The sequence below is a fragment of the Electrophorus electricus genome, chromosome 19 (genome assembly GCF_013358815.1).
Source record: "Electrophorus electricus isolate fEleEle1 chromosome 19, fEleEle1.pri, whole genome shotgun sequence".
NCBI lineage: Eukaryota > Metazoa > Chordata > Actinopteri > Gymnotiformes > Gymnotidae > Electrophorus > Electrophorus electricus.
This window is the reverse complement of record NC_049553.1, coordinates 15,994,427-16,011,926: the sequence shown is the minus strand read 5'-3', so window position 1 is coordinate 16,011,926 and position 17,500 is coordinate 15,994,427. Positions and strand designations below refer to the sequence as shown.

General features: G+C 42.4%; 1 protein-coding gene across 4 annotated transcripts in view; it reads left to right on the top strand.

Moving 5' to 3' along the window:
• ptprn2 (protein tyrosine phosphatase receptor type N2) overlaps positions 1 to 17,500 on the top strand; it is a 221,094-nt gene that overhangs the window by 39,830 nt on the left and 163,764 nt on the right. For all 4 annotated transcript variants that reach the window (XR_004775270.1, XM_035519849.1, XM_035519850.1 and 1 more), the window contains exons 4-9: positions 3,680 to 3,788; positions 5,473 to 5,611; positions 9,760 to 10,132; positions 10,352 to 10,603; positions 11,852 to 11,892; positions 17,082 to 17,500. The exon at positions 17,082 to 17,500 is cut by the window's right edge and continues 9 nt beyond it. Coding sequence is in view for 3 of the 4 variants with exons in the window: in XM_035519849.1 (XP_035375742.1) it covers positions 3,680 to 3,788; positions 5,473 to 5,611; positions 9,760 to 10,132; positions 10,352 to 10,603; positions 11,852 to 11,892; positions 17,082 to 17,500 (1,333 nt within the window). In the remaining variant the exon portion in view is untranslated. The remainder of the gene's footprint in view (positions 1 to 3,679; positions 3,789 to 5,472; positions 5,612 to 9,759; positions 10,133 to 10,351; positions 10,604 to 11,851; positions 11,893 to 17,081) is intronic.

The window sequence follows — 17,500 nt, the reverse complement described above, 5'->3', positions numbered from 1 at the left end:
GGATAGGGGAGAATTGGGAGGGGATAAGGGAAAAAGAGGAGGGGAGGGGATAGGGGACGGGAACATTTTCCTTTTTTTGTTTATCATTTATAAAGTTCCTGTTCTGTTATCCATGTGGTCCAGAGGAGGATCCCCCCCTCCTTTGAGTCTTGGTTCCTCTCCAGGTTTCTTCCTCATGTTCTAGGGAGTTTTTCTTGCCACTGTCACCCTTGGCTTGCTCACTGGGGGCTTGGACTTGAACATTTGTAAAGCTGCTTCTGACAATAGGAGGGGAGAAGAGATGGTGGAGTACAAAGGGGAGTACAGGAGGACTACAGAGGGGAGTACAGAAGGGGAGTACAGAGAGGAGTATTATGAAGGACTAATACAGAGATACTCTCCACCATTACTCTGGTGTTATGAAGGACTAATACAGAGATACTCTCCACCATCACTCTGGTGTTATGAAGGACTAATACAGAGATACTCTCCACCATTACTGTGGTGTTATGAACTAATACAGAGATACTCTCCACCATTACTGTGGTGTTATGAAGGACTAATACAGAGATACTCTCCACCATTACTGTGGTGTTATGAACTAATACAGAGATACTCTCCGCCATTACTGTGGTGTTATGAACTAATACAGAGATACTCTCCACCATTACTGTGGTGTTATGAAGGACTAATACAGAGATACTCTCCACCATTACTGTGGTGTTATGAACTAATACAGAGATACTCTCCACCATTACTGTGGTGTTATGAAGGACTAATACAGAGATACTCTCCACCATTGCTCTGGTGTTATGAAGGACTAATACAGAGACACTCTCCACCATCACTCTGGTGTTATGAACTAATACAGAGATACTCTCCACCATTACTGTGGTGTTATGAAGGACTAATACAGAGATACTCTCCACCATTACTGTGGTGTTATGAAGGACTAATACAGAGATACTCTCCACCATTACTGTGGTGTTATGAAGGACTAATACAGAGATACTCTCCGCCATTACTGTGGTGTTATGAACTAATACAGAGATACTCTCCACCATTACTGTGGTGTTATGAAGGACTAATACAGAGATACTCTCCACCATCACTCTGGTGTTATGAAGGACTAATACAGAGATACTCTCCACTATCACTCTGGTGTTATGAAGGACTAATACAGAGATACTCTCCACCATTACTCTGGTGTTATGAACTAATACAGAGACACTCTCCACCATCACTCTGGTGTTATGAAGGACTAATACAGAGATACTCTCCACCATTACTGTGGTGTTATGAAGGACTAATACAGAGATACTCTCCACCATCACTCTGGTGTTATGAACTAATACAGAGATACTCTCCACCATCACTCTGGTGTTATGAACTAATACAGAGACACTCTCCACCATCACTCTGGTGTTATGAAGGACTAATACAGAGATACTCTCCACCATTACTGTGGTGTTATGAAGGACTAATACAGAGATACTCTCCACCATCACTCTGGTGTTATGAACTAATACAGAGATACTCTCCACCATCACTCTGGTGTTATGAACTAATACAGAGATACTCTCCACCATTGCTCTGGTAATATGAAGCATGTCTGATCCAGATTTGAACAAAACTTCTTCCCTGTGTGTTTGTTTCACGATGACAGTGATCTGCAAAACCTACACACAGAGGGAGAGAATCTTTCTATTGTCATTGGTTGCGTGTTGCTGTTTTTCCAGGGTGATGGGCTTCTCTGTCCTTGTCTCTGTGGCAGAATCCCAGATAAACATGACAATGCCTGTGAAGCTCATCCCCGAGGTTGCCATATAAACTGATTAGTACCACACAATGTGTTTTGCTGGTAGAAGGATAATGAGGTCATAATGAGGTCATAATGAGGTCACACCTGCCTGTGCTTCAGGGAATGCAGAGTTGGATCTGGAGAGGTGGTGTTGGTGTGCATCTAGCATCAGTCAAATATCAACTCCAGATCACCCGAGCCACTCAATAGCACCACCTGGCTGCCTCCAGGGGTGGAACACAGTGGGCAGGACATGTGGGAGGGGTGCTTCTATCTCTTACTTCTTTCATCTTTTTATCTTTGACTTCTCTGTTGTCATCTTTGGATGGTTCAGCATGTGACTGTTAAAGGCTGTGTGTTTGGGATGTGCTGGCATTCTCTTGGGTTGTGGGAGCATTTGCTGTATGGAAATGCTGTGGTAGTTTGCCGTATGGAAATGCTGTGGTGGTTTGCAGACGCACTTTGGCATTTTCATCCCACTGTTCCTTCTGTCATGGTTCCAGCTCATGGAGGAGGAGACTCATATTACACTGCCAAGAACAATATTGTGTTTTTAATAGGGTGATAGAATGAACAGATACATTTTTATTCTCTGGCCCATTAAAGGTGATGAAGACCAAAAAAAAAAAAAGCTTCAACAGATCTAAAATATCAGTGTCATTTTTATATTTGTAAAAACTCAGTGTTCCTGCTTGTCGATATTTCTGTTTGAGGCTTAAATAGCAATATTGCAATGATTTTTCCATCACTTATTTCACCTAGAGAAGACCAAGTGCTGATCACATTTACTGCATTTGACATGTGTGCTTTTATAGAATCTGTCTGAGAGGTGGTTCAGCCATTTAATCTCTACACTGAGTTTTAAAGACTTTCTGAATAAACCTCACAATTAATTCTTTTCAACATGTGAGGATATTTTGTTGTATTTGGTACAAATCAGTTCTGCCTCCAGTCCTACCCTTCTCTGTCCTTCTCCACCCTTCTCTGCCCTTCTCCACCCTTCTCTGTCCTTCTCCACCCTTCTCTGCCCTTCTCCACCCTTCTCTACCCTTCTCCACCCTTCTCTGCCCTTCTCCACCCTTCTCTGCCCTTCTCCACCCTTCTCTACCCTTCTCCACCCTTCTCTGCCCTTCTCCACCCTTCTCTACCCTTCTCCACCCTTCTCTGTCCTTCTCCACCCTTCTCTGCCCTTCTCCACCCTTCTCTACCCTTCTCCACCCTTCTCTGTCCTTCTCCACCCTTCTCTGCCCTTCTCCACCCTTCTCTACCCTTCTCCACCCTTCTCTGCCCTTCTCCACCCTTCTCTACCCTTCTCCACCCTTCTCTGCCCTTCTCCACCCTTCTCTACCCTTCTCCACCCTTCTCTACCCTTCTCCACCCTTCTCTGTCCTTCTCCACCCTTCTCTGTCCTTCTCCACCCTTCTCTACCCTTCTCCACCCTTCTCTGCCCTTCTCCACCCTTCTCTACCCTTCTCCACCCTTCTCTGTCCTTCTCCACCCTTCTCTGTCCTTCTCCACCCTTCTCTACCCTTCTCCACCCTTCTCTGCCCTTCTCCACCCTTCTCTGCCCTTCTCCACCCTTCTCTGTCCTTCTCCACCCTTCTCTACCCTTCTCCACCCTTCTCTGTCCTTCTCCACCCTTCTCTGTCCTTCTCCAGCCTTCTCTGCCCTTCTCCACCCTTCTCTGTCCTTCTCCACCCTTCTCTGTCCTTCTCCACCCTTCTCTGCCCTTCTCCACTCTTCTCCCACAGCTTTATATATTTAATCTTCATGAAATCATTTTTCATATGGTTGAAATCATGCGGTCCCTCCACAGACTTCAAAAGTACTCAGATGCTTTGGTAAATGAGGTGTGTATGTGTATGTGTATGTGTCTATCCTTTCATCCATTCGATGCAGGCTACACCTGGAAGGATGACGTCACCCAGGAGATGATCTCCAGAGACCTGCTGGAGATGCCCAGGGCTCCAGTGCAGCACCTCAGCCTCACATTCCCTCCCAGCTCCAGGTGCACAAATTATGCCATAACAGATCACCTCAATCTGTGTTGTTTTTACTGTTAAAGGGAGAGTATGGCAGAACAATTCTAACAGGTTAGTATGATGCAAAATGATGTATTATTTCTATTAGGTGCAGTTATTCAAAATAATCAGAAAATGTAAGACATAAAGCCACTGTGATGTGACTGGAAGTTTAGGATCTACAGTACTCTCCATTCTCCTGAATGGACGTCTCTGATCTACAGTACTCTCCATTCTCCTGAATGGACGTCTCTGATCTACAGTACTCTCCATTCTCCTGAATGGACGTCTCTGATCTACAGTACTCTCCATTCTCCTGAATGGACGTCTCTGATCTACAGTACTCTCCATTCTCCTGAATGGACGTCTCTGATCTACAGTACTCTCCATTCTCCTGACTGGACGTCTCTGATCTACAGTACTCTCCATTCTCCTGACTGGACGTCTCTGATCTACAGTACTCTCCATTCTCCTGAATGGACGTCTCTGATCTACAGTACTCTCCATTCTCCTGAATGGACGTCTCTGATCTACAGTACTCTCCATTCTCCTGAATGGACGTCTCTGATCTACAGTACTCTCCATTCTCCTGAATGGACGTCTCTGATCTACAGTACTCTCCATTCTCCTGAATGGACGTCTCTGATCTACAGTACTCTCCATTCTCCTGACTGGACGTCTCTGATCTACAGTACTCTCCATTCTCCTGAATGGACGTCTCTGATCTACAGTACTCTCCATTCTCCTGAATGGACGTCTCTGATCTACAGTACTCTCCATTCTCCTGACTGGACGTCTCTGATCTACAGTACTCTCCATTCTCCTGAATGGACGTCTCTGATCTACAGTACTCTCCATTCTCCTGACTGGACGTCTCTGATCTACAGTACTCTCCATTCTCCTGACTGGACGTCTCTGATCTACAGTACTCTCCATTCTCCTGAATGGACGTCTCTGATCTACAGTACTCTCCATTCTCCTGAATGGACGTCTCTGATCTACAGTACTCTCCATTCTCCTGAATGGACGTCTCTGATCTACAGTACTCTCCATTCTCCTGAATGGACGTCTCTGATCTACAGTACTCTCCATTCTCCTGAATGGACGTCTCTGATCTACAGTACTCTCCATTCTCCTGACTGGACGTCTCTGATCTACAGTACTCTCCATTCTCCTGAATGGACGTCTCTGATCTACAGTACTCTCCATTCTCCTGAATGGACGTCTCTGATCTACAGTACTCTCCATTCTCCTGAATGGACGTCTCTGATCTACAGTACTCTCCATTCTCCTGAATGGACGTCTCTGATCTACAGTACTCTCCATTCTCCTGACTGGACGTCTCTGATCTACAGTACTCTCCATTCTCCTGACTGGACGTCTCTGATCTACAGTACTCTCCATTCTCCTGAATGGACGTCTCTGATTTACAGTACTCTCCATTCTCCTGAATGGACGTCTCTGACCTACAGTACTCTCCATTCTCCTGACTGGACGTCTCTGATCTACAGTACTCTCCATTCTCCTGAATGGACATCTCTGATCTACAGTACTCTCCATTCTCCTGACTGGACGTCTCTGATCTACAGTACTCTCCATTCTCCTGACTGGACGTCTCTGATCTACAGTACTCTCCATTCTTGTCTTGTCATGTGTCTGTGTTTGCATTAGGGCTTCCATTGTTGAGGCTGACAGCAGTATGATGGCTGGTGATGAGGCCCAAAAAGACAGAACACTGCACAGGTACTTACAGGAACTTGGTTTCCTGTCTGCTGATGTCACTTCCTCTAAACAGAGTCTTCAAGAACAGGTAAGGGTCTAGCAATCTATTTAAGTTTTTCAAAAAATGTAAACTGCATTATTCACTGTGTGAATAATTTAAGAAAATATTTAAGTAAAATCTTAAATTGAAAGATTTATTTATTAATACACTTGTGTATTAATATTAATTGTGCAAAACATATATTGTGTGTTACTATTATAAGGGTCGACTTCTCTTGCTTGCTCAGCAACATAAAAGCAACCCTATTTTTGCTATTATTATAATTGTAGTTTTCTATTATTATAACAAATCCCATTGATATCATACCAATCTGCTTGTTTAAATGTTCATGCATTTATGCTATTTTGAACCAAGAACCAAGTTTGCCTTGAATAACATTTAGACATTCTTGTTCTTACAGTCAGAAATGATGGGAGTCATATGTATGCTCTGAGTACTGAATACGCACGTCTTTTGATTTACGTAGTTCCTTCAGATAATGAAGAAGTCTCACAGCTGTACTGGTTATGAACTACTGAGTGAACTGACTTGGATTGTGTGATAAAAACGTTTGGCCACATATCAGTTAAACTTATGATGGCCCTCAAACGACTGGTGAAATGTCTTCATGGTTATAAAGAGAAATTCAGTTATCTTGATTTACTGCTACTAGAAAATTCAATGACCTGAATGGCTGAAAACCTTCATACAAACATTCACCCTTGTTTTCCACAGCAGGGGTTCAACCACAGCAAGTCTACACAAAAGCTGAAAACAGCTGCCTAAGAGCAGAAAGGCAGAGAGAGTTGAAAAGTTCACAGCGCTAATGAACAGCTGGACCCTGTGGAGCGACCCCAGCTGGGGGTGTGGGGGCAGTTTGTCTGTGGATGTCCACCCTGCTGATTCCATGTCTGCAAAGTCTTCTATGCCACAGGACCAGAGAGCAGCACTTTATATCAGCTATTCACTCACACACACGAGCAGGACATGGTAGAAGCCAGTGAACTACAGCTGGAGTTGAAAACCCTTTTATGTATAGTTGTACTGCACTTTGTGTTCATCAGTTCATCTTAAACAAAGGTGCTTTACAGTGCTTTACAAAATTAGATGTAGTAGATATGGTTGATAGATTATGTAATTTATCAAATGTTTTTATAAGATAATATTTGAATGTTTCCAAGGACTGAAACTTTAAGAGGACTAGCTTCATTGTGTAGCATTGACATGACATGGTTTTAAAAGTTTAATCTTCAGTATAAAAACAGAGGAATGACACAATGTTCTCTCTCTGGTCTAGAGGTAACAGAGTGATACGATGTCCTCTCACCAGTCTAGCGCTAACAGAGTGATACAACATCCTCTCTCCAGTCTAGAGCTAACAGAGTGATACAATGTACTCTCTCCAGTCTAGAGCTAACAGATTGATACGGCATCCTTTCTCCAGTATAGAGCTAACAGAGTGACAATCTCACTACAGGGAACAGACGAACAGGCAACAAGGTGCAAGATGGATTAAGAACATCTAACGACTGCTGTACACAAAACAACAGAATTTCCTTGTCAAGGGATTAAACTTTAATTTCAAAAACGCAGAAAACAGAGTATACTTGGCTGACTTTGAACACGTAATCAAATCAAACAATCTACCGGAACAAATACAACATGAAATACGATAAACAGTAGTACCGGCATTATGCCATAACACAGTGCATGTGATCACCAAAGCTAGGCATAGTGTACTGAATGACACGAGGAACAATAAAAGTATAGTCATCCTGTCAGCACACAAAGGGCGCACAGTGGTCATCAGGGACAAAATGGACAATGTTCAAAAAGTAAAGGACCTTCTCAGTGATGGCACAACCTACAAGCCTATTGACAAAGACCCCACAGTCTGGTTGACTAACAAGATCAACACAATGCTTAAAAGGCTGCTAGACTTACCAAACAAGAGCACCAGAAGATGAAAGCAATTTACAGCAATATTACACAGTTCTACAGCCAAAGATTCAGAAAGAATCCTATTGCTTCCAATTATTTCCCTTATGGGAACGGTGACGTACAACCTGTCCTAAAGAGCTCTGGAGAAAATTACGCCACCTCATCAGTAGATCAAAACACCCAATTAACAACACACAAATATTTCTAGATAAACTCAAAGGAATAAAAGTGGATAAAGGTAACACAATAGTCTCATTTGACATCACTGCATTATTCATATCTATTAACCAAAACCTAGACATGCAAACTGTAACGGACCTTCTGGACAACCATGAATGGGTCAACCAAACTCTCACACATGAAAGAATTTGTAAACTTGTAGAGCTCACAATGTTAACCTATTTTAAATTAAACAGACAACCTACAAACAAATACAAGGGACGCTGATGGGATCCCTGATGTCTGTATTCATTGCAGAATCCATAATGCAAGAACTAGAGACAAGAATAATGCCCAGCATCAATCCCAGGCTATGGATAAGGTATGTAGATGACACATTCGTCATGGTAGAAATGAGCAAGGTCAAAGAAGTACATGAACAGATCAATAGCATGCTTCGGGATATCAAATTCACTATAGAAATGGTATAGGATGATAAATTACCGTTCTTGGATGTACTTGTGGAAAGAAAACCCAATGGAACCCTTGAAACATCTGTCTATTGAAAGAAGACACATACTGACCAAATACTCAAGTATCCCAGCAATCATCCAAATTGCCACACACAGACCTGCTTAAGAACATTGTTGCATAGAGTAAATGCATCACGGAAGAGCTAAAAAAGCAAGAAGAACATCTGTTTTATTTGCAAATCACAGATACCCATGAGCCTTCCTCAACAGATGTCTTACCATGAAACCAAACACTGTACAAAACACACAAACAACAATGACACAAGTAACTTTACCCTATATCAACATCTCTCAGAGATGACTGCAAGACTACTTCAACCCTATGGCATTAAAGTTTCACACAAACCAAACGCAACACTGTGAAGTGTGGCTTCCAGGTCAAAAGAAGAACTTCAAATCAAACAGAAAACCAACATTATTTACCGAATACAATGCAATAATCATGACAAGCACTACGTTGGACAAACGGGCAGAACCCTCTCCACTCGTGTACATGAACACCGGTTAGCCATCAAACGACATGATCCCCTCTCACTGATGTCTATTCATGAGGACAATGTGGGTCACAAATTAAATTTAGATACAGTTAAAGTCATATCCCATGCAAATACAAGGAATGCAAGATCAATCTTGGAGGCATGGTACTCTACTGAACTGTCTGTGAACAAGTACATAGAACAATATGAATGAAGGACATTAACGGCCAAAAGAAATCCAACCATGAAGCTCAACCAGAAGACCACAAAACAGCTAGAACATCCTTCAGCCCCAACAGAGAGGTGCAGCTGGCTGCCCTGCCTGGCAACCGGCATGTGGCCAACAGGTCCATCAACGCGCAGCCAGAAGACGGCAAGCTAGACCAGGGCCATCCATTTTGTTCAACAAATCAAAGGTCAGCCTACAACCTGCAACTGAGATTGGGTCTCAAGACCCTGTTAACCAGCCAATCAATGTCCAATCATAAGACTGCCCCCAATGGATGAATAACCAATGGCATTCGAGGATCAATCAACTCCATCCTATAAAATGACAAAAAAATCCCACTACTATGCATACAATGACACTGACGATGTCACCTTGACTGATGATGAAACGTTTGCCATAAAAATATCAAGCTCAGAGAACTCCACAACATCAACTTTCTGTCTCCAGTCTAGAGGCAACAGAGCGATACAATGTTCTCTCTCCACTGTAGAGCTAACAAAGTGATACGACGTTCTCTCTCCAGTCTAGAGCTAACAGAGTGATGCGACGTATTCTCTCCAGTCTAGAGCTAACAGAGTGATACGATGTTCTCTCTCCAGTCTAGAGCTAACAGAGTGATATGATGTTCTCTCTCCAGTCTAGATCTAACAGAGTGATGTGACGTTCTCTCTCCAGTCTAGATTTTACAGAGTGATGTGACGTTCTCTCTCCAGTCTAGAGCTAACAGAGTGATACAATGTCCTCTCTCCAGTCTAGATCTAACATGTTGTGATGTGCTTTTTCTCCAGAGTAACGCCAGTTGGGAAAAATTGCTTATACAGAACTAATAGACTGATATGATCTTCTTTCTCTCTCTAGTCTAGAGATAATCCAGTGTCTGATTACCACACGGAGGCCCACGCAAGACCACCCCCACTTCCACTGTCTTCCACCTTTATCCAGCCTGCCTCTAAACATTTCCACCCAGCCCTTCCACCCCCGAGCAGGCTTGGGCCTGACCGGATGGGCCTCCTGGCCAGCATACAGCGTTACCTCTCCAGGTTGAGGGCCCAGTTAACCAGGCCATCTCAGATGAAGGTCCAGGACTACAGCTTTCAGCGCATGGCTCCTCCCAGGAGAGAGAAGGCTCCGAGTGCTTCCAGACAACCTCCTCGGCCCAGAACTGACAAACTACTGTTTGGATCAGTACGGAACCGACCTGCTCCTAAAGACTCCCTCAGCTCAGTGGATGGTAGGAGCTTCACTTTAGCTTTGATAACATCATTTGCCTTGCTATGATGGAACATTAGGGGTAAGATTCTGACAATACCTGGATTTTAAAAGGGCTTTATAATTTTATGCGAGTGAAATTTGTGGAAAAATGTTTGTGAGAGAAGACAAACGAGAACATGCAGGACATTATAAACGAGGAAGTCTCATGGCTTTATTCTTTCTTTTCTGTTCTTTCCAGAGAAGTTCATCCAAGGTGTTGCACAACAGCTCTGGAGGAAAAGTGTCAGCGTGGACACCCTGACCCCTAGTGACCTTGACCAGCTCTCAGAACTCATTGCTCAGACCCTGCAGATGGTGGACGGAGTCAAGGGGGCCAAGGGTGATGAGGTCACGGATGATGAAGAGGGTATTGAAGAGGTGGAGATGAAGAGGGAGTCTGTTACTGCTGAAAAGCAAGTAGAGAAGACTGGAGAAGAGGTTCATTCCACAGGTACGCACACACACACACAAGCACACACACACACACACAGACATACATTTAAACACACACAGACCTACACACACACAAACACAGACCCACACAAACACACAGACATACATTTAAACACACACAGACCTACACACACACACACATACACACACACAAACACAGACCTACACATACACACAGACATACATTTAAACACACACACACACACACACACACACACACACACACACACACACACACACACACACACACACATTTAAACACACACACACACACACACACACACATACATTTAAACACACACACATACATTTAAACACACACACACACACACACACACACACACAGACATACATTTAAACACACACACACACACACACACACACACACACACACACACATACATACATTTAAACACACACACACACACAGACAGACATTTAAACACACACACACACACACACACACACACACACACACAGTAGTGGTGTATAAATAAAAACCTGCTCCAGATAAGTGAATCTTTATTTGTGTCACTATTTGAGTCACTTGAGTCACACTGAGTCACTTCATACACTGAATGTACATTCAGTACCTCACTCTCCATCTGAATGTACATTCAGTACCATACACTACATCTGAATGTATGTTTAATACCTCACCCTCCATATGAATGTATGTTCAGTACCTCACCCTCTATCTGAATGTATGTTCAGTACCTCACCCTCCATCTGAATGCACATTCAGTACCACACACTACATCTGAATGTACGTTCAATACCTCACCCTCCATCTGAATGTACGTTCAATACCTCACTCTCCATCTGAATGTACATTCAGCACCTCACCCTCCATCTGAATGTACGTTCAGTACCTCACCCTCCATCTGAATGTACGTTCAGTACCTCACCCTCCATCTGAATGTACATTCAGTACCTCACCCTCCATCTGAATGTACGTTCAGTACCTCACCCTCCATCTGAGTGTCTCTTCAGAGCTTCTCCGTTTGCTGATTCTCTAGGCTGTCTGTACAGGCTTAAAAAACTGACTGACACTTGTCAAATTTGCTGATTGACAAATGGGTGGTGTAGAAAGTGTTAGTTGCTGAATATTGAGTCACAGAGACATTTTTTAAAACCCATTTCTTTAAAAGCATTTATTTAGTAATATCTGTCAAGATTGGAAAAGAAATTAGGCAAAGTTTTTAAAGTGTAGGTTATAATAGGCACATGTGGTTGTTGTTTACAGAAGACCAACCTGAAGAAAATGCCCCAAAGTCAGATGAAAAGGTAAACAGTCACAAAACCACAGCTAAAGACTTGAAGAGAAATAAAAAATGCTGTTTGGCAGGTGATGAATTAGTTGCATCATGTTTATCCTCAAGGGTTTGTTTTTCATTGCCACATTTCTTTCATAAACAACTCAATATATCAGGTGACAGGTCAGGTGACTGATCTGGTGACAGGCCAGTTGATGGGTCAGGTGATGGGACATGTAATGTGTCGTGTTAGATTGATGAAAGGGCAGAGATAGACAGGGCAGAGCTGGCCCTGGTTGCAGAAACACATGATTCTTACCAACTCGTTGGTAGAGGTACAGGTGGAGTACAGGTGGAGAGCGCAGCTCTGATGACTGCATTGTTTATGGGGTATAATGAGGTTTTTTTTTTTACGTTTAAAAAAAAAAAAGGGCACACCACAACATAAGTTTGGACAGTAGTTTACTGGATATATGTAAACAACACTTCATCCACCCAAGCGTGTGGTTAAAAAAAAAACTGGTTTGCTGGTAGACATCACACAAGTAAGAGTCTTTTACTGAATGAGAAAAGACCTCCTGAACCTCATGGAATTGGAAGCATATCGTTGATTCCCTTGGTGGGTGTGGATAAAGGATACAGTGTCTGTGTAGGCCAGGAAAGGTGGGAAAATCCTGCCCAAAGAAATGTAAATGTTGTAAACATTGTAAAGTTTGTAACCATTGGGTGCAGTTGTTGCAACAGTGTAGGAGCTGCTGCAGACGATCTTAAAACATTTGGATTGGTGGGCATTTGGCTTCCTGTTATTGTTGTTGCTGTTTATGTTGGCACTGTTGGCTTCACGTAGATATTTGTTGGGTACTTGAAGAGTACTGGAATGGCAGATGCTTAGAAGTACTGTTATGGACATTTCTTAAAGCATACTATTAATGTATGCTGTTTTAAAGCAACCACTTTGTGGTCTGTCTGTTATGTTGTCATTTGTACCATGAGCCTTGATAAAACAAACCTGCTCCATTATTGCTGTGAATGTTCTGAATGTTCTTTATATTCTTTATGTTCTGAATGTTCTTTATATTCTTTATGTTCTGAATGTTGATCAAGCTGCTGAAAATGTCTTCTGGTTCTGAAGATACCTCGAGTGAAAGAGGGAAAGGACAGAAAAGCGTGATGCTCGGCTCTCTGAAAATCTTCAAAAAATGAATTACATTAAATCAAGCTGATAAAATCAAACAAATGAACTGCTTGCTTTGAAAATAACTCAAGAACAGTGTCTGAATGTCAAACTCACTTAAAAGGTTAACTGAACTCAGAAGTCTTTTATGGAAATAGCAATGCCTCAATATAAGTGTGATAAGAAAGTTAGTTAAGCAACAGTGTTATTCCTAATGGATCAGAAAGAAATACAGCACCTTTATGTTTTCAACAAGGTTGTATTTCACAAAGTTTCCAATCTTATTTCATTGTGGAGAACTGGATGTTGGTAATGCAACAGCAAAACCAACTAACAGCCCAAACACTGCAGCAGTGGAAGGGAGAATCTCTTCCTCTTGGACTCATACCAGTGTGTGATGGTTAACACGGGGACTTTATCCGAGTATTCAATAAATATCAGATCATTTGCACAAAGTATTGAAAGTAGAATGACTAACCATTAAGAACGACTGCATTATTCCAAACAATTTAGTGGTAGAGGGCAGCCAAGGGAACTGGTTAGAAATAGTCATCCTTTATCTGACAGAGCAGCGGGACCTTGTCAGTGAAATGGGCTTTTTTCTCAAGTGTTCACTTTCACCTTGAGTACCAAATGAAAGTTGTGTCTAAGTCCATCTTTGGAGACATCCAGGCACTTATGTAAAACCCCAATCTTAGATAGATTCACTCAAAAGCTTAGATCTATTCACTCAAGAGGCAAAAAATGTCTTAATACTGGTGGTGAAACACTGAATTCTGCACTGTGTATATAGGTCTGTATAAACTCCACAGCTGCAGAAGAGAGGACTAATCACTGTAGAAAGATTTGCTTTGGATGTTTAAGGCCTTCACACAAAAGAAAACTCATGAATCACATGATCTGTGTAACAATCTGATTGCAAGACTACAAAAATGACACAGCATAATCTCGTGTAGGCAAAAATAAGGACTGTGTTATCCAATATACCAGTCACAGTAAAGGTGACAACGGGAAACAGACATTTTAAACACTAAACGTTTAACTAACTTTTGTTCAGAGAGTCTTATGAGGAAGTTACATATGAATGACATAAAGACAAGAATTCCTCTCTGCACCATGGCACACAGTAATTCAGTAGGCATTTATGTCCTGGGAAGCCTAGAAGTATGTGCTTTGAAGGAGTTTTTGGAACTTCTTGTTTTTATTCAGAAGACTGTGCGTGTGGATAAGGACTATATTCTCAATCCACAAGATTGGAAAAAATGGACTTGAAACATCTTGAGATTCCTGAAGTGAAGTCTCAATGGAGTACCAGTGCCCCAAAACTGTTCCAGCCAAAGGCGATATTAACAGCCAGGGCAATTGTCTCTGTGCCATTAAGAGACAAGTCTTGCTTTTATGCTTGGAAGGTCCAGAGTGGCACCTTTAAAACCAGGCTTGCACTTCCAACTGCTGTACTAGACATCAGACTGTTGTACTAGATATCAGACTGTTGTGCTAGACATCAGACTGCTGTACTAGATATCAGACTGTTGTGCTAGACATCAGACTGCTGTACTAGATATCAGCCTGTTGTACTCGACATCAGACAGGAACTGAAGTTCCCACTGGACCAGCTGGTCTTCTGGTTGGATATCATAACAATGTGAAGGATCAGACGTATCCGTGGGGATTTTTGGAGAAGAGGAGTGTCTGTTGAAGACTTCCTTAAACACACAAGACTTGAAGGTCCATCATTTTGAGGAGGGCAGATGGCTCAAGCTTGAGGTGAACAAGCTTTAATATCTGCAGATGATCCAGATGTAATGATATAATCTTATAATGATGCAATCTTCTGTGTTCAAAGATGCTGAAAGTCCCACCAGATGACTTACTATTGAATTACTTGAAACACTGTTCAGACTGGAAGATGCTAAAGATTTCTTTAGCATGGGTTCTCAAAAGTTCAACGATATTTTAATGGAACTGAGAATTCACAGAAAGGCTACACAAATGTCCTCCAGTACCACAAAGGACAAGATTAAAGAGCAGTTGCACAGGTTTGGGTTATCCATGCAGGTCCAGTCACTGATTCCAGACTGGATGGGAGCTGAAGCTGCCATAAAACACTTTTAGCAACAGGACAGATTTTCAGTAGAAATCTTCACTTTAGAAAATGAAATGTCAGTGAAGAGGAACGGCACCTTCTAGAAACTCAACCCAGTCCTGAGTGAGGGTTGGTCAAGTGTAGGAGGACAGTTACAAAGATCTGCCATTAAACCATACCTAAATTTATTATACAGATTAAGATTAAACCATACCTGAATTTATTCTACAGATTAACATTAAACCATACCTAAATTTATTCCATAGAACAAGATTAAACCATACCTACATTTATTCTACAGATTAACATTAAACCATACCTAAAACCATACCTGAATTTATTCTACAGATTAAGATTAAACCATGCCTAATTTTATTCTGCATATTAAGATTACACCACACTTAAATTTATTCTGCAGCATGTTCATGAATGACTGGGACAGGGTGGAAGAAGTCATGTACTCACTGATACAAACTACCTAGAGGAAAGTAATTCCTGATTGTTTGGTCTGTTGGCTTTGTGAACAACAGATAACTGATATGTCAATGGAAGGAGCTCTGGTGGGTCTTCCATCTTCACCCATGAGGGTGTTGTTTATCTGTCTGGTCAGCTTGTGCAGTCTGTTGAGCACCTGGAGGTGGTGCAGAAGGTTCTGACTCAGGCATTACTGCCAGTCGTCACTTCATGCATTGATGGAACACATTTCATGGATGCAGAAAGAGGGCTAAGAAGAGTCTTTGAAACCCATCGGCATGCCTGGATTTGATGTGCTCTCCTACGAGAGTGAGTAGAATAGAGGTTTACATTCCACATTAAGAAAGTCGTCTGTTCACTCTTCAACAGTAGTGATGATAAAGGCTTTCAGGAAAGGCAGAAATGGATGAATTCATCCAGAAATAGTGGGATTATGGAACCCTCAGATCCATGTGCTTCCTGCTTGATGAAAAATTAATCCAGGATTTCCTTGGCAAAAGAAGACTGCTGCATTGATTCTGTCTGAAGACTAAACATTGGGGTGGACCTGTATCCAAGATGCTCTTGCCACTGCAAGCAACCGGTTACGGAATGTTGGTAAAGACTAGATTCCATCTGAGCTGTGAGCTGAAGACACACACATACACATGTTTAGGCTCCTGTGATCAGTTTTCTAACTGTAATTATGCAATACAATTATGGGGCCAGTGTTGTGTGTAGTTTTCTATCTAGATATGTGTAAATATCATGGTACACCACTAGGGGGCAAACTGCACTAAATTATGGGTCAGAGGAAGGGTCACAGAAGAGACAAGAAAGAGTAGGCCTAGCTAGCAGGAACATGTGGTTCTTACCGCACGCATCGTGCTTGGACTGCAGGTGCTGGATTACATCTCAACTTCACCTGTACTGCACTCTTCTTAGCACATAAGTTTGTGTATATGAATATTAAGTTTGCACAGTAGTTAATTGGATGCATGTAAATAACACTCTATTCAAGCAAGCAAGTGGCTATGAAGAAAATTGGCTTGCTGAAAGATGACAAACTCCAGGGATTAATAGTGTTTGCTTGGCACGAAACCCTCGTTTGTATTGTGCGATTAAGGAGGTGTCTCAGTGCTGCTCCTATAGCAGAACAGCAGCTTCAGCCCTGCTGCTGCAGAGCAGGAGGTTCACGTTCACATCTCCGTGGAACAGAGCTGCTTTCCCTGACCTCCCTGCTGAGCTCGTCCAGCCTGGATGGGTGGCGAGTTTATTCAGTCTAGTGAATGTTTCTGTTTGACCTTACTACATTTGTCTTATTGTTGTGTTTTTGTTCTGTTATATTCTCTGTTCACAAGTTAATTTAATTAGCAAATTAAGTATTAATTAGTAAAAAAATCTTAGATGTAGCCTTGGGCTGGATATTTGTTAATGCTTTCCAGTGACAATGGTATGGTCTAAACTATTAACACTAACCTGCAGCATTCACATTCACTTTCTGTAGGATGATGCTTTTATCAGTCAGCTGCTAAAGTTCCTGAACAGAAACTCTGAAGCTGCTGCCCCTGCCCAGGATGAAGAGGTTGTTTTAGGCCACACCAGCCTCCCAGCAAGACCAGCAGGAATGAAGGCAGGATGGGAAAATGTCCAGAGCCGAACCACTCAGTCGGACCTGGACCTGGTGAAGAAGACGCTGGAGTCAGACACTGTGCTTGTGGATCCTGTCGGGGACACTGAGATTGAGCAACACCTTCACTGGGAGGACAGCCCCCCCAGAGATGAGGGCTCGCTGCCAACCAATTCACGAGCAGCAGAACCCCACAAGAAGCTGGAGAAATATGGTCCCAGGCTGGAGGAGACATCTCAGAGGGATGTGGCAACCTACTCAAGTCCACCACATGACGGAGACTTGGGTTATGTCAT